Raw genomic sequence first — 21,272 nt, forward strand, 5'->3', positions numbered from 1 at the left:
CTGAACTCAGGCCCTTGCATGTGCTAGGCCAGTGTTCTCCACCAGCTGTATCCCAGCCCTGTATTAATGAACTCCAGTAAGCCATGCATTTCCTCCTGCTGAGAGAGTGGGTCTAGCCCACTGGGACCAAAAATAAGGACTAACCTGCTTCCCACCTGGTTCTCCGATTTTCTATTGATTTGAAGTTTGAAAAGGTTGCTCTTCCTAAGGTTTCATGCCTCTGAAATGCAGGATTCCAGATTTGTAGGCAGGCTTCTTTAACTTGGGGACCCAGGGGACTAGGGCGTTAGGTTTTCTAGGCCTGAGCTTCTGGGAGCTCCTGGAGGACCCAGGGTGGGCGTCCTGGTGACCAGTTCAGTGCCAGGCCCCACGGCACCCAGCAGTGTTGGGCTCTGTCCCTGGAGAGGCACAGTTAGGGGGTGTCTCAGCTCCCCAGCCCAGGCCTGGAGTCCATGAGCTAGCAGGAGCCTAGGCGGAGGAGGCAGGCGCCTGGGGAGCCAGAGGCCGGGCCTCGCAGCTGCGCCCTCCCTCTGCAGGATCTTCATCATCTGGGCCATCAGCAGCTGGTTCCGCCGAGGGCCGGCCCCTCAGGACCAGACGGGCCCCGGAGGAGCCCCTCGCGTCGCCAGCCGCAACCTGTTCCCCAAAGACACTTTAATGGTAACCACTGAGTGGGAGATGTCGTGCAGGGCAAAGGAGGAGCCATAAGTGACCAGGGTGGGTGGGACAGAGAAGGTCCGCTGCCACTGCCAGCTCTGGGAACGTCACACCTGCAGCCTATGTGACCCACGTGACTGTGCAGAAACTCACTGGGTTTGGTGCTGGCTTGTGTGGGAGGAGGGACAGCAGAGGTCTCGCGGGTTGTTTAAAAACTCTGGCGGCAGGATCTTTGGGTGCTCTGTGTATGTTTGGGTTTACAGGGTACAGAGGGAGGAGGAGGGCGGGTGGGCTCCCCCCTTTCTCTTCTCTGAAGCCATGTTTCACAGAACTGTCAGGAGGTGACCCCTGCTCAGTTGTGCATGGTCAGAGGCCTTGGAGCTCTGGACAGAGATGAGCTGAGGAAGGAGGTGGCTCTGCAGAGCCTGATGCCCCTCTGGGTTGCTAGCTCCCTCCATGCCTTACTCCCAGCCTTGGAGCTCCCTCCCAGGAGGCCAGAAGCAGCAGAGGGAGGAGACTCAGGGGCCCCCCAAAGTCTGACCAGCAGGGTGGCCCGACCCCAAGTTACTGGGGTTCCAGGCTTAGAGCCAGACAGCTGCAGGGGCGGTGAGAGTTCATTCTCCCCACTGTCCCCCACCTGGTGGCAACCGTGCCCGTGAGCGTGGGACTGGCCCTGCTGCCACCTCCTGCCCTGCAGCGCTGAGCCCCGGCCTCCTCGCAGAACCTACATGTGTACATCTCGGAGCACGAGCACTTTACAGACTTCAACGCCACCTCCGCGCTCTTCTGGGAGCAGCATGACCTGGTATACGGCGACTGGACCAGCGGTGAGAACTCTGATGGCTGCTACGAGCACTTCGCCGAGCTCGACATCCCGCAGGTGGGCCCCGTGGTGCCCCGGTTGGCCTCCAGGCTCCGTGACTGCGAGCAAGGCCCTGAGGCCTCTGGGTGGGATGGCCTGGGTCCCCCCACTGCCTCCATGGTGACGTATCCTGATTTTATTCATTTATTTTTGGTACCGGGGATCCAACTCGGGACCTTGTGCTTGTGAGGCAGGCGCCGGAACCACTGAGCTAAATCCCCGGCCCCTCCTGATTTTATTTTTATTTATTTATTTACCATGTCCAGCTGTATCCTGGCTTTATTGTATTTTATTTTTTGTTACCGGGGATCGAACTTGGGACCTTGCGCTTGCCGAGGCAGGTGGTGGAACCACTGAGCTAACCCCCCAGCCCTGTATCCTGACTTTAAACTTGGGAATGGTTAGTAATGGTCCAGAGGGCCTGGTCCTCGAGTTTGGCAGGCAGCCCTTTTTCAGAATAGCATTGACGGTGATGAGTCCTTGCTCTTGGTGCAGGGTCAAGCCAGGCCGGCTGACGGAAACCTCCCTGCACTCCATAAAGGAAGAACATCTGCCTGCAGATAGATGGGGACAGGTGGGGAAACAGGTACAGAGCAGCATGGTGACTTTCCCGAGGTCACCCAGGGAGTGACTGAACTCCGGCTCTTGGGCTCTAGACTCTGGCAGCTGGGGTTCAAATCCTAGCTACTCCAGGACACCCTCCCTGACACGTGGGCCTGGTTAAGTGCTGTCTCTGGCTCCTTCCTACCCAGCCTTGTGCTCAGGCTGCGGAGAGGTCTTTCTCCCTGTGACGCTGACGCCTGGGAGGGTTAGGCCGAGGTCATCAGTCATTTCTGCATCCCCATCAGCCCCCACCAGGGGACCAGGTGCAGGATCGGTGAACGCTGAGCCATGAGAGGGATCTCCCGGAGCCCTCCCGGGGCTGAGCCCAAGTTCCTTCCTCCCCATACCCCAGGAGGGGTTGCAGGGGCATCTCTGCCCTGTCTGTCTGGGTGGCTGGGAGGGTGTGGACACAGCCACTCTGAGGCAGGTGACACCACCTGTTGAGATGCCAGCCCAGACCTCGCCCAAGGCCCAGGGAAGGCTGGAGACTGGCCCGGCCCATCAGGAGAGCTGGTCCCCAGGACTTTGGCCTCACCTCCTTGAAGCTTCAGGGTAGGGTCAGGGTGCAGTGAACGGCAGGATGTGGTGTGGCCCATGAACCCAAGCCCCGCTTGAAGGACAGAGGAGACTCATTTCTGGCCTTCACCTTCCTTCTGGTGTCCTTGGGCAGCTTGCTTCCCCGCCATGCCTCAGTTTCCCCATCTGTACCCAGTGAGAGTAGTCCCCTTCCTCCGGAGCTGGGAGACTTAAGGTGGCAACAGGGGAAAGGCTCAGGAAGGAGTGTGGGAGCTGGGGTCACAGAGCCTGTGGACTGGGTCCTGACCTGCTTCCTTGCCCTGTACCCCGTAACTCCATTGTGTGAGCCCCAGTTGACTCCTCATCTGCAACGTGGAGTCATGACATGACCCATGCACTGCACAGGCCCTACTCGGAGTGGCGCTGTGAATGCGCCAGGGTGGAGAGACCGTGTCTGTTGTGCCTGGCTCACATGGGCCAGCCCCCTCTTCCTATCTGCTGGGTGACACTAGCAATGGGACAGTGTGTCCCATTGCTGTGTCCCTTGGGCACCGTGATCTCCGGTTAGCGCTTAGTGACTCGCACCCCGCAGATGGGCCCCTGAGGCCAGAGAGGAAGCCCGAGCCCACATAGCGGGCAAGCTCTGAGCAAGACCAGAATCCAGTCCGAATCTGAGGCTGCCTGATTTGGCGCTGGGCTCTTCCCTGCCCACTGCAGTCCCACCCCAAGCACACTGTATGCAGCCGTAGAGTTGGGGCGGTGCCGCCCCTATGGCCCACCCCGTCCTCCCCCCTCCCCTAGGCTGCCTGCCCACCTGTCCATCTGTGCCTTGCAGAGTGTCCAGCAGAATGGCTCCATCTATATCCACGTCTACTTCACCAAGAGTGGCTTCCACCCAGACCCCCGGCAGAAGGCCTTGTACCGCCGGCTCGCCACTGTGCACATGTCCCGCAGTAAGTCACTCCCTGCGGCCAGGCCCCACTGTCCAGGGTGCTGGCATCCTGGGGTCCCTGGGCTGGAGTAGTGGACAGTGATTCCTAGGTCCACAAGGGCAGGCAGGAGCCTTGTGCTCTGGAGCGCCTGGGTCCAAGGGACAGGCTCAGGTGCCACCCCCCCTCTGCACTCCAAGACCCTCAGCTGGCCCCAGAGGAATGGCTGAAAAGAGCGAGCACATGGGGACTTCTGGGGGCCTGGCAGGCGTGAGCCTTACAGTGACCTGAGTGAGTGGGGATTGCATGCGCGGGGCCACCAGGAGGGCCCTTGATCAGGACGCTGTCTCTAACTGCATTTGTGTCCCTCCAGCCCCCAAGTGAAGGGTTACAAGCCTTGGGGGAGTCGTGTTTGCACCTGTGTTTTGTGGACTGGTGGCCATGGGTCCCTGTATACATGTCCTCCCCGGACAAAGGCAAGGTGATGGGGGGCCTTGTCACCAGGTGAGGTCTTGCCTCAAGGACTGTCTGTTCCCATTTTGTCCTGGCTGCCGGCCTAGATGGTGCCGGGTGCCCCCTGGGACTGTCCTGTATGGGTACACAAACCCCCAGGGACTGTAAGTGACCCCAAGAACCTGTGGGTCAGGGATGGATATCCGGAGCTGCTGACACAGCCTGGTACTGTTAGGATAGGTGTTTCTAAACCTCTTATTGTACCAAGACTGTACCCAGGAAGCTTGCCCCGCTCCCCGGGCTGCTGCTTTCCAGGTCCCTGGGCCGCTCCGCCACACCCTCACTGATGCATTGTCCTGCTGTTTCTAGGGAGATAGGGTCTGGCTATACAGTCCAGGCAGGCCTTGAACTTCCATGTTTCCCAGACTGGCCTCAAACTCCTGCCTCAGCCTCCTGAGTGCTGGGATCACAGGTGTGCGTTACCACTCTTGGCTGGGCTTTGGGTTTTTGTTTTTTGGTTTTTTTGGTACCAGGGATTGAACTCGGGTCCTTGCGCTTGCGCAGCAGGCGGCGAAACCACTGAGCTAAATCCCTGGCCCTGGCTTTGGGCTTTAGATATCACTTATTGACTTTCTACTCTGCAAGGGGAAATCCCAGTAGAGGAATGAAATTTTAATTAGTTTAATACTCAGTGTTTAAATGCTGCGTGTGTATGTGTCTGTGCGCGTGAGGATACCCATGGTGTTGGGGATCAGATCTGGGGCCTTATTCTCTCCCACTCAGTTATATTTCCAGCCCCTTAAATGCCTTTGAGGAAATGATTGGTATTCTGACCGGAAGCACATAGTGAATATGGTTATTTGGTTATATTTTATTTCCTTTTTTGTCTTTCTATTTACCTGGCTCCTTGTGACATTTCAATTTTTTTTTCCTTCTTTTTGGTACTAGGATTGAACCCAGGACCTTTGTACGGAGCTAGATTCCCAGCTCTTTTTTTCTCGGTAGATTGCCCAGGCTGGACTCGAACTTGCAGTCCTCTTGCCTCTGTCTCCCAGAGTGCTGGAATTACATGGATATGATATGTCACTGTGCCCAGCTTTTGTGACCATGAATCCATGGCTGCCATAGAAGCATCTTACTGTGTGAGTTTCAGCAGCCCTGGAGAATGGCTCCCTCCAAAAGGCCCCACTCAGGCCCGGGGATTTAGCTCAGTGGTTCTGCCGCCTGCCTCGAAAGCACAAGGACCTGAGTTCAATCCCCGGTACCAAAAAAACCAAAAAAACAAAACCCCCACTCTCCTAACTTGAATATTATGTCTTCCACCTGGCTACTATTTTGTTGAAAACTATGCCCAGCACCCCTTTGGACTTGTTAGACCCATGTGGCTGTGTCTGGGTGACACAGTGACAGATGTCACTACTTATATGGATTAGGTCTTCCCTACTTCTTTGATATGGAAATATCCTAAAGGATGGTCAGTTTTTGTTGTCGCCTACACTAGATGAGGTGAAAAGTCCGTGAGCCCATCTCAGTCCTCAAAACTAATCTGGAAAAGTCCCAGCCACATGCTGAGTAGGCATGCCATGAATGTGCCTGGTGGGAGGTGTTGCGGCTGATGTCACAGCTGAGGGATGTAACGTGCAGGGATGGTCCCCACCAACGTGTGGGGTCTGGGTGGGCATTGGGGTCTGGGGTAAGTTGCCTGAATGTGATCCAGGTGAGTGCCTGGCAGTTGGGTCCTGTGTCCCTTCGTCTGATGATCGCTTCGTCATCCTGCTGACCCCTGTTCGATGCCAGCATTTTCTGCCGTTTTGACTTTGGTGACTGATGTGTGTCACTGTGTGAAGAGGTCCAGTGTGACCGATATCAGTACAAAACAGACTGCAGCCAGTGGGCCTGAGAAGTTTCTCCCCCCAGATCATCCAAGTCTCCTTCCTCAGCCTCAGTGCAGGGACGTGGGGGGACTTAGAGTCACCTGCCTGAGCAGGGTGGAGAACAAGAGCATGATCAGTGGCGCACGCCTATGATCCAAGCTCTCTGAAAAGTTGAAGCGGAAGGATGAAGCCCATCCTAGGCAATTTAGCAAGACCTTATCTCAAATTTTTAAAAAGGGCTGGGGAGGGGCCAGGGATTTAGTTCAGTGGTTCTGCTGCCTGTCTTGAAAGGGCAAGGACAGAGTTCGATCCTCGGTACCCCTCCCCCCAAAAAAGGGCTGGGGATGTAGTTCAATGTGAAGACCCTGGGTTCAATCCCTAGTACCACAATTTTTTTTTTTAATCGAGACAGGGTCTCCCTATGTAGTTCAGGCTGGTCTTGAACTCATGATGATCCTCCTGCCTCAGCCTCTCGAGTGGTGAAATTACAGGCATGGGCTACTACACCCAGCCCCAGTTCCACAATTAAAAAAAAAAATTAAAAAACCAGAAATCACAATAACCTTCCTCCTCAAAGGCCAGGAATCAGGCCTAGAGTAGCACTGTCTCTGCAGATAGAAAGCAAACCAGAGAGGCCATTTACTGGGTCCCCTGGGAAAAGGATAGAGAGTAAAGCAAGCTGGGTGTAGTAGTGCATGCCTGTGATTCCAGTACTTGGAGGCTGAAGCAGGAGGATCCTGAGTTAGAGTCAGTCAGTTAAAAAAAAAAAGTAAATTAGAAGGTTAAATGAGCCAGGCATGGTGGTGCACATCTGTAGTCCCAGCATTCAGGATGCTGAGGAGGAGAATCCCCACGAGTTCAAAGCCAGCCTGAAACACACAGTGAGACCCTGTCTACAAAAAAAACGGTTAAATGAAACAATCAAATTAACTTTAATAATTTTATGGCATTCAGCATATTATATTTCAATAAGGAATCTGCATAAAATAATAAACATACTTTCTTTTTTTCTTCTTTTGAGACTGCCTTGCTATGTCGTTCAGCGTGGCCTTGAACTCACTATGTAGTTCAGGCTGGCCTGGAACTTGGCAGTCCTCCTGACTCAGCCTCTGGAGTACTGAGATTAGAACACATGCACCACCACACCCAGCTTGGAATAGATTTTTTTTTTTTCTTTGGTACTGTGGATCAAATTCAGGACCTTGCGTTTGCCAGGCAGGCGCAGCACCACTGAGCTACATCCCTGGCCCTGGAATAGATATTCTTTACTTTGATATTTTTTCTGGCACCAAGTTTCATAGTCTGGTGTGCAGGTCACACTGACAACACATCTCCAGTTGGGCCAGCTACGTTTCAGTGCCCGGCGGGCAGCAGCCCCCCAGCTAGATGACATGGCTCTGCTGACCTCTGACACAGGGAGCTCTTTCCTCCCCACAGCAGCCACTCTGGATTGTGATGCCTCCTGTCTCCCCCTGAGCCAGGGCCCATCTCTCCTGGGCTTCCCCTGCCCAGCTCGCAGCCCCTCCTCCCTTCCTGAACCCCCCAACTGAGGGTGTCCCCCCCCCCGCCAGTCTTAGGGCCCAAACGAGTTCGTGTTAGTAAGAGCAGCAGGCTCTGGGGCATGAAGAAGTAAGGCTTCTGTCCCCAGTCTCCAGAGGAGGGCTGGAGGCCCAGAAAGTGACAGAACTCACCAGAGTCCCAGGTTTGTAGGAGACAGAGCCAGGAGCTGTTGGCCAGGTCCCTTGCCCATCTCCCTTCGCCTGACGCAGAGGCAGCAGGACAAGCAGTTTCCTTCCCTATAAGGAAGCAGAAAGGGCAGAGCCGGGCACACAGGTGGGCGATCCTGGGGGCACCCGGGACATGTGTGCTGTGCCTGTGGCCAGCCTGGCCTTGGCAGGAGAAGGAAGGGCAATCCTGGCTGGGAACTCTCGGCCCTGAGTTTTCTCACTCCCGTTTGGTCCGTGGTAGCTCCGGGCGTCTCTGGAACCTCCACAACCCCGTTTGGCTTCGTGTGCAGTGGTTGCCTCTGAGACTGTGTGGGCAGCTGTATTCAGGACAGGCTCTGAGCTATGGCTTTGGAACTGGCCAAGTGGACAGGGAGCATACAAATGACCAGGCCTGGTCTGTTTGTGTAGTGACAGACAGCTGTGGAGGAAATAAAAGCCGTTGGGAGAAGGCTAGAGCCACCCCCTTCAAGAGGGTGCCTGGGAGCCAGGGGGAAGAAGAGAAACCAGTGCCGCAAAGGCTGAGGGAAAGCCAGAAACGAGGACTGTGCGGGGGGACATGGTCTGTTCCTGGGGACACAGCTCCCGGAGGACAGAGGCCCTGTGGAGCAGTGGCATTGAGAGCAAGGAGTGTGGAGAGGGCCACTGGGAGCCAGTGCCACTTGGTTAGAAAGAATCGTTGGTTGCCCTGTGGAGAGGAGATTGTGGGGCACGAGTGGCTGCGGGGAGCCCTGAGTCAGTGACCACAGCTGTCCTGGAGGGAGGGGATGGCTGGCTCGAGTGGCTTGGGGGTGGGAGGAGCAGGCAGCTGAGAGGTGGGCAGAGGATGTCCCCTGCCGGGCTGCTGGTAGGAGCGCAGGGTCTGCAGAGGGTAGACTCCCAGGAGGCACTGTCCCTGTGTAGGAGGGGACAGGGCTGCTGAAACTCCAGGTAGGGGCTCGCCAGTGGGAGGCCAGGAGCAGCTGCTGATGGGTAGAGGCCCAGCATCTGGATCAGTGGGTACCCCACGTCTCGTGTCTCTCCCCGCACCCCACCCTCAGTGATCAACAAGTACAAGCGCCGAAGATTCCAGAAAACCAAGAACCTGCTGACGGGAGAGACAGAAGCTGACCCAAAGATGATCAAGGTGACACCAGCAGGGCATCCACAGCCTGGCTGCCAGGGTTTGGGGCTCATGCAGGCTTGGTCTGGCCTCTGTGCCGTCCTCAGCCTCCGTTCTGTCCCTGGGGGAAGGTTTAAAAGTCAGAGGGACTGGGAAGACTCCAGACGCGGCCATTGTAGCCAGCGCTCACTCACGACTGAGCCTCTGGTCAGGCTGGGGAGGTGGGTCTCACCGCCAGCCCTGTCCTAATGATGACACTGCCGGGAAGTGGGGGGCTGGATCCACACCCACAGCCAGCATGGAGTGGGCAGCGAGCCTGTGGCTCTCAGGCAGTCACAGGCTTTGTCATGCTGTGACTCTTGGTGGGCTGGGTGTGGGCTGTCACCCTGGAAGGCACAGTGTGGTCCCCCGCATGAGGCAGGGCCACCGTGTGAGGGGGCTGCCTTCAGCTCCCAGGGTGGGGACCCATGGGCGGGGCGTCTGTTGAGCCATATGTGGTGGCCACAGTGGCTGGCGTGCTGCCCCCACGTCACGCAGGGCTGAGGCCTACCAGGCTCCTCTGCCATATCTGAGCTGCTGCCCATCCCCATCTCCCTGCAGAGGGCTGAGGACTACGGGCCCGTGGAGGTGATCTCCCACTGGCACCCCAACATCACCATCAATATTGTGGACGACCACACGCCGTGGGTGAAGGGCAGCGTGCCGCCTCCCCTGGACCAGTGTAAGTCCCCGCCCACCTCAGTGTCTTCCTGTCACCGTCCTGGGCCCCAAGAGGCCTGTCTCCACCTGCACTGAGCCCCTGACCCTGTCCTGCCCCCTCTCTGCTCTCCCACAACTCCATGCCCCTGGTAATCCAGGCCTGGCCGCTGTGTGCCAGGATCACTGTGTGGTGGGTCCCCTTCAGCCCACAAGCTGCTCTCCAGAAATGTGCTCAGCTGCCCACTCAAAACTCTGCTTTCCTGGTGCTTTTGTAACATGGAAGTAACATGGAAGTTTCCTAACTGTGTTGTCACCCAGGTGGCTGTGACAGGAGTCGAGCCGTGGCCGCCTCCGTTGTTCAGCTCACTGCCCTTTCCACCTGGTCCCCCCACTGAGCTCCTCGCATGCAGCCCAGAAACACTTCCCCCTCCAATGTTGGTCAGAGGGCCCCATCAGGGCTGCAGCCACTGGCCAGGCTGAACAGGGTCCTGCCCTCCGTCGACAGACGTGAAGTTCGACGCTGTGAGCGGCGACTACTACCCCATCATCTACTTCAATGACTACTGGAACCTGCAGAAGGACTACTACCCCATCAACGAGAGCGTGGCCAGCCTGCCACTGCGCGTCTCCTTCTGCCCGCTCTCACTGTGGCGCTGGCAGCTCTATGCTGCCCAGAGCACCAAATCGCCATGGAACTTCCTGGGCGATGAGCTGTATGAACAGTCAGATGAGGAGCAGGACTCTGTGAAGGTGCGTGGGGCGGAGCGGCTGCGGAGGTGAAGGGGAAGTGGCCTGATGGCCGGCCGGGAACTCCTGCCTGATGCTCCCCTGTCCCCCGGTTCACAGCCCCCTGGCCCTCACACACTCCCCACAGTGGGTAGGAAATGGGCCCCCAGCCCTGCTGATCCTGAGTGCTTCTGTTGTCTCTGTCACAGCTTTCTGTGTGGCTGGCCTGCCCTCTAGGTCTGGACCTGCCCCTCCCTGTCTGCCTGACTTCTTGTCTCTGCTCTCACTTCGTAGTGACCTTGAGTACCTTCCCCTGTCCCCGTCTCTGGCCCAGTGTGTGACAGCGAGACTGCTTTGCTGGCCCAGAGCTGGAGTTGCTGTGCGTTCGAATTCCTCACTCCCCTGTCCCTGCACCTTTCTCCCTGTCTCCCTCCATCTCCATGCCTCCCTCTCCTCTTCCCTGGGTCTCTCCACATCACCGTCCTCTCTGCACTTGATCTTAGCCAAAAGGCTGAGAAACGATCATCACTGTCCTCTCTGTCCCTGTGTGCCCTTCCCTGACCCGCTGGCCTCTAGCTGGCGCACTTTCTCCCGTCTGGGTGGCCAGGGCGTGTGAGCAGGGATAGGAAGGGGCTGGCTCCCAGGCCGGGGAGGGCAGTGCTCACGTGTGCCCCTCCTGCTGCCCAGGTCGCCCTCCTGGAGACCAACCCCTACCTGCTGGCACTCACCATCATCGTATCCATCGTCCACAGTGTCTTTGAGTTCCTAGCCTTCAAGAATGGTAGGTGTGGGGCTGTAGGACTGTGAGACACTCGCCCGTGGGAACCTGGGCTGAGGGCGCCTGGCGGGGAGAGCTCCCCATACCCTTCCTCTGCTGGTGTCTCTCAGCCCCACTCTCCAGAGGCCTGGTGAGCTGGGGAGGAACAATGGCCCTAAACCTCCCAGCCTCAGAGCTCCCTCCCACCACACATACAGCTAAGGGAGGGGCTGGGCCTGGGGCTTGGACAGAGGCCCTGCTGGCACCACCAGGAAGCAGGGCCGGGAAACTCCAAGGCCAAAGGCAGGGAAACCCCAAGCTCCTCCTGTCACCTGCTGGGCAGGCTGCCTGTGGGGAAGGCTCCCTGGGCTGAGCAGGCAAGGCCCAAATGGAAAGGCTGGAGCCCTGTCCCCGAAGGCCCCTAGATTCTAAGGCCGGCCATGCTGATAGGCTGCATTTGAGGAGTGGCCACGTGCCAGGCCCTGTTTGGAGCCCTCATTAGCCCTTCAGTCCTCAGCCTCAGCAGCACTGCCTTGGGTACAGTGAGGTGGCAGAGGCGCCCAGAGATTAGGCCACTTGCCATGGTCATGGAGCTCTGAAGGGGGAGTGGTTCCAGGGCCTCATTCACCGTCTAGTCAGGAGGTTTCTGCAAGTGAGGAGTGAGGGGACCATCATGATGAGGACACTGCCATACTGAGAGCCACCTTCCAGCAGTCCCTCTGTGCCCTTGGCGATCTGTTAGCTGTTTAGCTGGTGTGATTGCCTGACTGTGCCAAGGCCAGCACCGATTTCCTGGACCCCTCTGCCGGCCCTGGGAATTGGCCTGGTTGCCTTCTGTCCAGATGAGAGATGAGGCACACTCATCCATGGTCAGAGCAGGGGGTGTGAGTTTTGCTTCCCCCCGAACCCCGCCTCCAGACTGTCCTGGGTCAAGAGTAAGGGGTCAGTGTGATGAGTGGGTGGGCTGTGAGTGGACCCCGGGATTGGGTCAGGTGAGCCAGGCTTGTGACTGCCACCTGGCCTGTGTGCCGTGGCCCGGTGTCACCTCCAAGCCAGGCCTGATGGGTCAGGTCAGTCCCCCATGGCTGCAGTTGGCAGGTGCTCTGCCTGGTCAGGCTTGGAGATGCCCAGGGGAGAGCAGGGGTGGGAGGGGCAGCGCTGCATAGGGCCCCCAGGGTTGTCTGAATGGAGACAGAGCCTGGGGCTTGTCTGCACCCTAAGGGTATTCACAGGTCTGTTCCTTCTTGGTGATGGGGAGGGGGCTGGAGGAGGGGATCCCAAACAGGTGCCCCAGCGTTTCCCATCAGGGCGAAGGGGACAGGATGGCACCATGACATGGCACAGACCCACCGTGTGGCAAGGTTCTGCCATGTCAGGCTGTGCAGCTCAGGGAGGCAGCTCCACTGATGAGCTCTCGTCACCCTGGGGCGCTGGGTGCGGCTGTGCACCTGGGGGCCACAGAGGTCTTGCCTTTGGGGTGCTTGGATGGGTGCCCTGGGAATAAGAGCCTTGGCAGGAGAGAGGAGTGGGCCCCCCACCACCACCATGGGTAGCTCCTCACACTCCGGGTCCCGTTCTGTGCAGACATCCAATTCTGGAACAGCCGGCAGTCCCTGGAGGGGCTGTCTGTGCGCTCCGTCTTCTTCGGCGTCTTCCAGTCTTTCGTGGTTCTGCTCTACATCCTGGACAACGAGACCAACTTCGTGGTCCAGGTCAGCGTCTTCATTGGGGTCCTCATTGACCTCTGGAAGATCACCAAGGTCATGGACGTCCGGGTGAGTCCGGGCCGCCATGGTGTCGCAGGGGCGGGTGGAGAGGTAAGGGGGGATTGTGTGGCCCAGGCTAACCCTGGAGCTGGTCCCTGGGGGTTTCCTGACGCCTGCCTCCTCCCAGGACCTAGGGGATTTTTCACACCAGGGGATTTTCTGGGTCACACATAGAGCAGGGGAACTGGGAACAGTGGGGAAGGGCAGCAGCGGGTTCTGGCATAGGGGGTGGCGGCAGCCAGTGCACAGCTGACCGCAGCCTCTTCCTTTGGGGACAGCTGGACCGGGAGCACAGACTGGTGGGAATCTTCCCCTGCCCGACCTTCAAAGACAAGTCCACATATATCGAGTCCTCCACCAAAGTGTATGATGACGTGAGTGTCCCCACAGCCCACCAGAGGGGGTCCCCAAGCACCCACATGCTCCTGAGGGAAGAGGGCTGGGCTGTCTGCCTAACTGCTGTAGGCCCCCATGTCACACCCTGTCTCCTGCATGCTGTACCTACTTCCTGGCCAAGTCCAGAGTTCCCAGGGCCACTTGGAAATTCCCTTGGCCCAGCCTACCATACCAGGTGGGGGGGGTAGGGGTGGGGAGCAAAGGTGGCAGGTGGGCCTGGAGCCAGTCCCAGCCCCGTGTGACCCACAGATGGCCTTCCGGTACCTGTCGTGGATCCTCTTCCCGCTCCTGGGCTGCTACGCTGTCTACAGCCTCCTGTACCTGGAGCACAAGGGCTGGTACTCCTGGGTGCTCAGCATGCTCTACGGCTTCCTGCTGACCTTTGGTGAGCATGTGCGAGGGGCCGGATGACAACAGCCCTAGTTCAGGCATGGCTCCAGGGAGGGGATGAACAGCACGGTTCCAGTTTTGTCCCCAGAGGAGCATTTTCTCTCGTGGGGAACCCAGAGAGCATAGAGCAGCCAGGCTTCAGGGCAAGGGATGAGTCCGTGAAGGGCAGAGCTGGGGTGCACGTGAGAGCGGGGGAAGGAGATCTCTCTGAGGAGGCGATGTTCAAACTGACACAGGAAGGTGCCAGGGAGGGAGCCATGCAAAGATCTGACAGATGACAGAGGGCGGGACAAATGCCAGTGCCCAGAGGTAGCTTGTGCCTGAGTTGTTGGGGTAGCGAGGGTGCCAGTATCCCCAGAGCAGAGCAAGCTGCGGGTCGGTGGGACACGCAGTCGGAGGGCACAGGGACCTCCCTGTACTCATGGGGCCTTTGCCCTCACTGCCGTGCAGGCTTTATCACCATGACCCCCCAGCTGTTCATCAACTACAAGCTCAAGTCCGTGGCCCACCTGCCGTGGCGCATGCTTACTTACAAGGCCCTCAACACCTTCATCGACGACCTGTTCGCCTTTGTCATCAAGATGCCTGTCATGTACCGAATTGGCTGCCTGCGGGATGGTGAGGCCCGGTGGGCGGTTGGGTGGATTGGCGGGCAGGGCCTGCGACTGCCTCCACATCTGGCCAAGGGCGGGCGGCCTCCCTCACACCTCCTGTCCCCACAGACGTCGTGTTCTTCATCTACCTCTACCAACGGTGGATCTACCGCGTTGACCCCACCCGTGTGAACGAGTTTGGCATGAGTGGAGAGGACGTCACGGCAGCCACCCCTGTGCCCCAGGCCCCCACGACAGCAGGGGTGCTCACATCTGCGCCTGCCACCACAGCCAGCAAGGAGGCCACCCAATCCGAGCCCCAGGAAGCCCCTCCAAAGCCAGCAGAGGACAAGAAAGAGGATTAACCACCGTGGTCCTCCTTGTCTCTTCCGGCTCCTGGTGACCACACCCTGCCTCCCTGGCCCACTTACCTCCCTTCCCCTGTGGCCCTTTCCCTGGACAGATCAGGCCGGGCGGTGGGAGATGCCCTCGGCCAGGGCCCGGCATGTGACGTGGGGGCCAGGGAAGGCCAGGCTGGCTGTTAGTGGAGGTGCCTTCTGTCCGCCTGTCCCTGTGTGTCTCCAGCCATTCGCCCTGGCCCCCAGCACCACTGGGAATCATGGTGACGTGGACTCGGCGCTGTGGGGGGCCGGGCAGGGGAGGGGCCGGGGCCGGGGCCGCCTTCGGTCATCCATCATCTTGTCCCTTGCCCCCGACCCCTCCTCCCAGACCGCCACCCTTTAACACAGTCTGGATTTAATAAATTCATAGGGGTGTTTAACTTAAACTCAACCGACCATCCTCCGCCTGCCTTCCTTGCCTGGAGCAGCTTCAAAGGGGGCAGGTGGCTCTGCTGTGGGAGGGAGACCCACAGGTACAAGTCATGGGATGCTGGGACAGTGGCCTCTGTTCTCACTCCCTCCTGCCTACTGTCCTCAGGGGGCTCCCCAAATAGTCCCCATTCCACAGACCCTGGGGTGCCAGGAGCCTTGCATGTGTCCCATGCCACCAACAGCCCAGGAGCGTGGGTTGCACAGGCCCAGTTCATGAGTGCAGCGGCTACCACCCGAGGCTTGTGTTTCACCTCTGGCTTCCTCCGTGAGCACTGGCACCTGAATGGGTGCCTTCGCTCCAGCATCTGGGGATGGGCGAACCCCAAAGGCACTGTAGTGCCCCAAAGGAATAGGGTTGTCACTGGCACCAAGGACCCAGCCAGGCTGTCAGCAGGTGGCCCTTGTGGTTCCCTGGCCCCTCCCAGCAGCAAGGACTGTGCACCTACTCTGCAGGTGAGGTGATGGCGGCCTAGGGGCTGGGAACCCCACATCCCAGATTCATTTTCGGGGTGGTCTTATGTGCCCTGCAGATGCCCCACTCTTGTCAGCTCCAAGTGCCACCCACCCTGCAGAGCCAGGTTGGGAGAGAGGTCCCTGGGGGATGCGGGTGCTTACGGAGCCCAGGTGTATGACACCCTCACTCTGCCTGCTCTGTGTCACCTCACTTCATGGCTCCCCACTGCCCTTGGAGAAGCCCCAGGCTCGGCAGCATGGCTGTGCAGGGCCCCTAGGAACCCAGGTGGGGTGCACAGGCAGGCTCTAGATGGGTGCAGGCGCTCAGGCCACCCTGACTCACAGCCCCCATTGGCCCTGGCTCCTCCTCCCACAGCCCCACCCCCAGGCCTCTGGCAAGGCCCCATAGCTACACTCCTGAGTTGCCCCTTGGCTTCCCCCAGAGCAGCTGGGGCAGGCTCCCCACCTCTGCGGCCTCACCCAGCCTCCTCCCTGGGCTCCTGGCACTCCCACGCCATCCAGCAGCTGAACACCTCTCTCTTTTTTTTTTTTTGTGGCACTGAGGATTGAACCCAGGGCCTTTTGCACTGAGTAACAACCTAAAAGCAGCCCTTTTTTATTTTTACAGACAGGGTCTCATAAGTCACTAAGTTGCCCAGGCTGGGCTCAAACTTTTGGTTCTCCTGCCTCAGCCTTCCAGAGTGCAGGGAGTACAGGTGTGTACCACCACACCTGGCTAGGACAATCTCTGAAGCACAAAGCTGCCAGCCATTGTGGTGCATGCCTGTAATCCCAGGACTCAGGAAGCTGAGGCAAGAGGTTTTCCATGAGTTCAAGGCCAGTCTGAGCTCCATAAGGAGACCCTGTCTTAAAAAAGAAAAAAGTTTGAGGCCAGCCTGGGCAACTTAATGAAAGCTCATCTCAAAATTTAAAAAAAAAAGGTACTGAGGATGTAGCGTAGTAGTAGAGTGCCCACCTACCCTGCACAATGCCTTGGGTTTCATCTCCAGCACCCCTTCTGCCCCAAACCTGACACTGGCGATCCCCTGCCCAGAGCCTTCTGTGACTCCCTGTTGTCCTCCGGAGAAGAGTGTAGGCTCCTGACTGGAGAGAACGTCTACCTCTTAGCCCTCCAGCCTTGGCACCCCACTGTGGCTGCACACAGCCCCCCAGGCATGCTCCCAGGGCATGCACCCTGATCTCCAGGTCCTTGGGCTCTCAGGGCAGCCCTGCCACCCTGGGTCATCACAGTAAGGCAGTTCAGTCTTCCTCCACTGGCCTTAGACCTGTGAGGATACAGCCAACGCTGCCCTGGTGACTGTCATGTTCTCAGCCCCTCTGGTGCATGTGAGCCGTGGTGACATTCACAGAGCCACAGACATGTCCGGAAACGGCGTTTTGAGGGGTGCACATGGGACACAGCAGGGAGAGACGACACACAGCCTGAAAATGCTCTCTCAGCAAGGGTACCTGGGCTAGGGCTTCTGTGTTCACAGCTGGGACCAAGACGGGCCCAGGCTGGCCCTGGTGAGCTCATGGCCCGGCAGGAGTCAGGAGGATATCTGACTGACGTGTCCTTCAGTTATTCACTCAACAAACTTTATTATTTATTTGTGGTACTGGGGATGGATCCTAGGGCCCTGTGCCTGCAAGTGCTCTACCACTGAGTTCCATCCCCAGCCCAACCTTTATGAGACTGGAAGCAGCAGAGGGCAATCAGGTGGGCTCCCGATCTATCAGAGTCACTCTTTGTCACTCCTGACCATGAGCCAAGCTCTAGTCTGAGCACTGTATGTGGTCTGCTGTATCCATTAAACTTCACATTACTGTGTCCCTATCACCTTGGAGGCCACCATTCTGGCCTTCCATGCCTCCCCAGCAGTAGTCACTGCTACTTCAGGTCCCTTGCTATTCCTACCTCAGGGCCTTTACACTCGCTGTGGCTTGAACATGTGTCCTCAGATACCCACATGGACCCCTCTCCTTTAGGTCTCTGCTCAAATGTCCTCTCCTCCAACCCTCAAACTCCAAATTCAATTCATATTTCCTGTTTTATTCTTCTGTAATCCCATCACCACCACACATCTTTGCTCATCTATGTTCCAGCTGTCTCACTTGGATTTAGGATCCTTGGTGGCAAGGGCTTTTGTCACAGACCTATGGACATGAGCAGAAACGTGGGCTTTGAGGGATGTACAGCTTTTGATTGTTTGGTATTGGGGATCGAACTCAGGTCCTTGCGCTTTCAAGGCAGGCAGCGGAACCACTGAGCTAAATCCCTGGCCCTGTGTACAGCTTTTGAATAGTGCAGGACACTGTTACACTGTAATAATTCTGTAAATTGAATGTTTACAACAATCCCCTGAGGTATGGTTGTTTATCCCCGCCTAGCAGATGAGAAAACTGAGGCCTAGAGAAATGGAGGAATTTGTCCAAGGTCGCAAAGTAATGTGACAATTATTTAGGACTTAAAGTGGTTAGGACAGTGCCTGGCACATGGAAGAGCTATACTGTATACAAGTGTCACCTATTACCTTATTTAATCTTCATGACCATCCTATTTTCAGATCCACCTTACAGCTGGAAAACAAATTCAGAGAGATGAAGTCAGTTGCCTGAGGTCACACAGCTGTTGAAAAGGCCGAGGCTTTGAACCCAGACAGTGATTCTAGACCCTCAAATCACAACCTCTGGCAAGACTCCTTTTTGGTTTTGTTTTGAGACAGGGTCTCTCTGTAGTTCAGACTGGCCTCAAACTCACTATGGAGCTCAACCTGGCTTCAAACTCACGGGGATCCTCCTGCCTCAGCTTCCCCAGTGCTGGGATTGCAGGCCTGCGCACCACACCTTCAGCAAGACTCTTGCATTATGCAGAACACAGCCTGAAGGCCAAATACAACATGCCACCTGTTTTTGTGTGACGTTTTACATTTTTAAGTGACTGTAAAGATCTAAAGAAGAATGTCGGGCCAGGGCTGGTAGCTCAGTGACACCGTGCCTGCCTGACAAGTGCAAGGTCCTGAGTTTGATCCGTGGTACAAGAAAAAAAAAATACCAAAAAGAAAAATTTGAAATTCAGTTAAAGCTAAATGCAGTGGTAAAAAAGAGCAGTGATTTTCTAATAAAAAAAAAAATGCCAGGCATGGTGGCACACACTTGTAATCCCAACAATAGGGAGGCTGAGGCACAAGGATCAAGGCCAGCCTGAGCTATATAGTGAGTTCCAGGCCAGCTTGGACTACAAAGAGACCTTGTCTAAAAAATATATATATACACAGTGATCCTTTTGTGGTTCATAAACATGATGGTGAGTTTTCACCCCATGCTCTAAGTCTTGCCTCCCTCCACCCAGCCTTGTTACATCAGACATCAGCACATTACCCATCTGGCAAGAAGAAAAAAGAATATAGTTTCATATGAAAAATGAAATTCCAATTTCAATATCCAGAGAATAATATTTTATTTGAGCGTAGTCACACCCTGTACTATTTTTGTCTGTTTTTGTGGGATAGCAGAGTGAAGATCCCCTGGTCCTCAAAGCCTGAAGCCTAACATATATGCTATCTGACCCTGTGTAAGAAAAAGTTTTCTTTTTATGTTTTTTTGTTTGTTTGACAGAGGATCTCACTAAGTACTCCAGACTGGCCTTGAACTCATGGTGATCTTCCTGTCTCAGCCTCCTGAATGTAGGGTATACAGGTGTGCACTACCACAGTTTGCTCTTTATTTTGCTCTCTGCTAGTAGTTGTCCAGCTTGAGTCATCACAAGATGCCCTCAGACTGGAGACCACGTTGGGAGAATCGCTGCTGTGAGCACGCAGCCAGCGGAGTCCTGAGCCCGGGTGAGTGTGGTGCCCAGTATGTGTATGTTGAATGGATCAATGAGGCCACGTGGACCACGAAGAGGTGCGACTCCAAATTTTATACAGGCAAACAGGGAGGATGCCAAAGTCTAGGATCCTTGGCCTCTCAAGTTAGTCTTGGATGTCATTCTCAGGAACACAGGAGGCTTAGGAATGTGATCGAGCCAACGGCTGCCCCTCTGAGCCTCATCCACCTCCCCAAGAGTCCCAGTCCTAACACTTGTTCTTCAGGTGAGCCACCTGTCCCTGGCTTGGGCACACTGCTGCATACACACGACGGGGCCACACTATCAGCCACACTATCAGGCTCAGTTACTGAGCTTTGGGCTGGAAGCGCTCTGGGCTACGAGGTACAAAATAATAAATACAGCGTCCATCCACTCACTCCAAAACATCCACGGGCACCCACTCTACTGTTCTGAGCGCTGGGGACTCAACTGACCAAACAGGAATCTACATTCTGACAGTATAGTTTTGAGCGTTGGTTAAATATCTTCATCCCTTATTTACAGCGGAAGAGACCGAGGCGAGGAGCGACCTTGAGGGTTTGGTGAAGATCCCTGTCATCAATGGCAACAGCAGGGGCCTGGAAACTTCCCTCTCTGAAGCTTCCCTTCAGCCTGAGAGACAGCAGGTTCACGTCCTACTGGGAGAGCGAGCAGGTGGGGCCTCAGTTTCCAGGCTTGCTCAATGGGTCGGGCAGGAGCGGCCCTAAGCAGCCCTCAGCTGTCTCGGCCCCAATACTGGGCAGAGATGCGCGCCGGCCCCTGCACAGAGCCCAGCCTCCCCTTCCCGGCCGGCCCGCCCCCAAAATCACGTGATGCGCGGGGTTTTCCCATTCCCCTGGCGTGACGTCACGAAGGGGTGCAGGCCAATGGGCGCTCAGGCCGGTGGCGCCGGGGAATTCCGCCGCCCCGCCCCCTCCTGCCGCCCGCCCGGCCCGGCCCGGCGCCCCCCGCAGCCCCGGGCGCCGCGCGTCGTGCCCGGCCTGCGGCCCCGGCCTTGCGCCGCTCGCCCGACCCGCGGACGTCCACTAGCCTGTGCCGCCCGGCTGCCTGGCGTGCCCGCGTGCGTGCTTCTGTCTGGGCCGGCCTCCGGGCCGTCTGCCTCCACTGGCCGGGCCATGCCGAGTCGCCGCGTCGCCAGACCGCCCGCTGCGACGGAGCTGGGGGCCTTGGGTAAGCGGAGTTGGCGTTCAGGCGGGGAGTCTGGGACGGGGCTGGGGATGTGGGAGTTCTGGGGATCCCGGAGTAGTCTGGGGGCTCCTACAGGAGCCCAGGCATTTCTCGGGGAACGTGTGAGCGTTGCGGGTGTACTGGAGGGGCGGGAGGAGGCAGAGGATGGGGAAGGGTCCGGCCTGTGGCACAGGCGAGGCGTCCAGCTGTGGAGTGAGGAGGGGGCGGGGCCTGACCCTGAGGCAGAGAAGGGGGCGGGGCCCGGCTGCCAGAGGGTGAAGAGGCGGGGCCTGACTCGGAGAAGGAGGAGTGGGAGCGGCTCCAGAGGAAGAGAGGGTCGGGGCCAAGCTTGGAGGAGAAGAGGCGGGGCCTGGCTCACAGAAGGGGCGGGGCACGTGCCTGAGGCTGAAAGGAGGCGGGGCTGAATACGAAGAAGCGGAGCCAGACTCAGAGGTGTGAGGGGGCGGGGCCTGGGGTGAGGGGGCGGGGCTCAGAGGGGCAGAGAGAAGGGGAAGGGCCCTTTCTGAAAACTGAAGGGCGGGACCTGACTCGGAGAATGGGGAAGGTGGGGCTCGCCTGGAGAGGGACAAGGGGCGGGCTTGACGGCGGGAACATGAGGGAGTCGGGCGTGGCGCTGGGAGAAGGGGTGGGGGCTTTCCTAACTGAGGTTGTGAAGGGGTCCAAGATGAAGGGTAGGGTGAATGGCAGGAACCAGAGTTAGGGAAGGAGATGTGGCGGTCCCGCCGGTGGAAAGGGGGAGGGGCCTGACCCAGGGGGCAGGGCTAGAAGAGCACCCAGGTGGGGACCCCCTGAGACCCGAGTTCCTCTCGCAGGGCCTGCTGCTGCTGACCTCTCCTCGCTCCCGCTGGCTACTGTGTCCAGGACCGCAGGTGAGCAGCAG

General features: G+C 57.5%; 2 protein-coding genes, 1 long non-coding RNA gene and 1 pseudogene across 4 annotated transcripts in view; 3 read left to right on the forward strand and 1 right to left on the reverse strand.

Annotated features, from left to right (window-relative positions):
- Positions 1-14,839, forward strand: part of Clptm1 (CLPTM1 regulator of GABA type A receptor forward trafficking) — a 27,643-nt gene extending 12,804 nt beyond the window's left edge. The window contains exons 3-14 of the mRNA XM_004873147.4: positions 537-660; positions 1,379-1,537; positions 3,474-3,591; positions 8,659-8,744; positions 9,321-9,441; positions 9,925-10,169; positions 10,833-10,926; positions 12,487-12,677; positions 12,947-13,042; positions 13,314-13,449; positions 13,905-14,072; positions 14,177-14,839. Coding sequence (XP_004873204.1) covers positions 537-660; positions 1,379-1,537; positions 3,474-3,591; positions 8,659-8,744; positions 9,321-9,441; positions 9,925-10,169; positions 10,833-10,926; positions 12,487-12,677; positions 12,947-13,042; positions 13,314-13,449; positions 13,905-14,072; positions 14,177-14,412 — 1,774 coding nt within the window. The 3' untranslated portion in view covers positions 14,413-14,839. The remainder of the gene's footprint in view (positions 1-536; positions 661-1,378; positions 1,538-3,473; positions 3,592-8,658; positions 8,745-9,320; positions 9,442-9,924; positions 10,170-10,832; positions 10,927-12,486; positions 12,678-12,946; positions 13,043-13,313; positions 13,450-13,904; positions 14,073-14,176) is intronic.
- On the reverse strand, positions 14,626-20,370 carry LOC147821327 (uncharacterized). The gene is made up of 2 exons (XR_015447123.1): positions 20,235-20,370; positions 14,626-19,839 (listed from the first exon to the last, which is right to left on the reverse strand). It is a non-coding gene; the product is annotated as an uncharacterized LOC147821327 (long non-coding RNA).
- LOC147821328 (small nucleolar RNA U13) lies at positions 18,614-18,724 on the forward strand (annotated as a pseudogene).
- The window catches only part of Relb (RELB proto-oncogene, NF-kB subunit), a 23,069-nt gene continuing 21,852 nt past the window's right edge, over positions 20,056-21,272 (forward strand). Inside the window, exons 1-2 of one of the 2 annotated variants that reach the window (XM_021250844.2) lie at positions 20,056-20,374; positions 21,205-21,261. In XM_021250844.2, the coding sequence (XP_021106503.2) occupies positions 20,071-20,374; positions 21,205-21,261 (361 nt within the window). In that variant the 5' untranslated portion in view covers positions 20,056-20,070. Of the gene's footprint in view, positions 20,375-21,204; position 21,272 lie in introns of those variants that run through there. The other variant, XM_087200502.1, reaches the window with a different exon arrangement.

Source organism: Heterocephalus glaber, unplaced genomic scaffold (assembly GCF_053883595.1).
Source record: "Heterocephalus glaber isolate CG9 unplaced genomic scaffold, H.glaber_assembly_v1.0 deba00001744, whole genome shotgun sequence".
NCBI lineage: Eukaryota > Metazoa > Chordata > Mammalia > Rodentia > Bathyergidae > Heterocephalus > Heterocephalus glaber.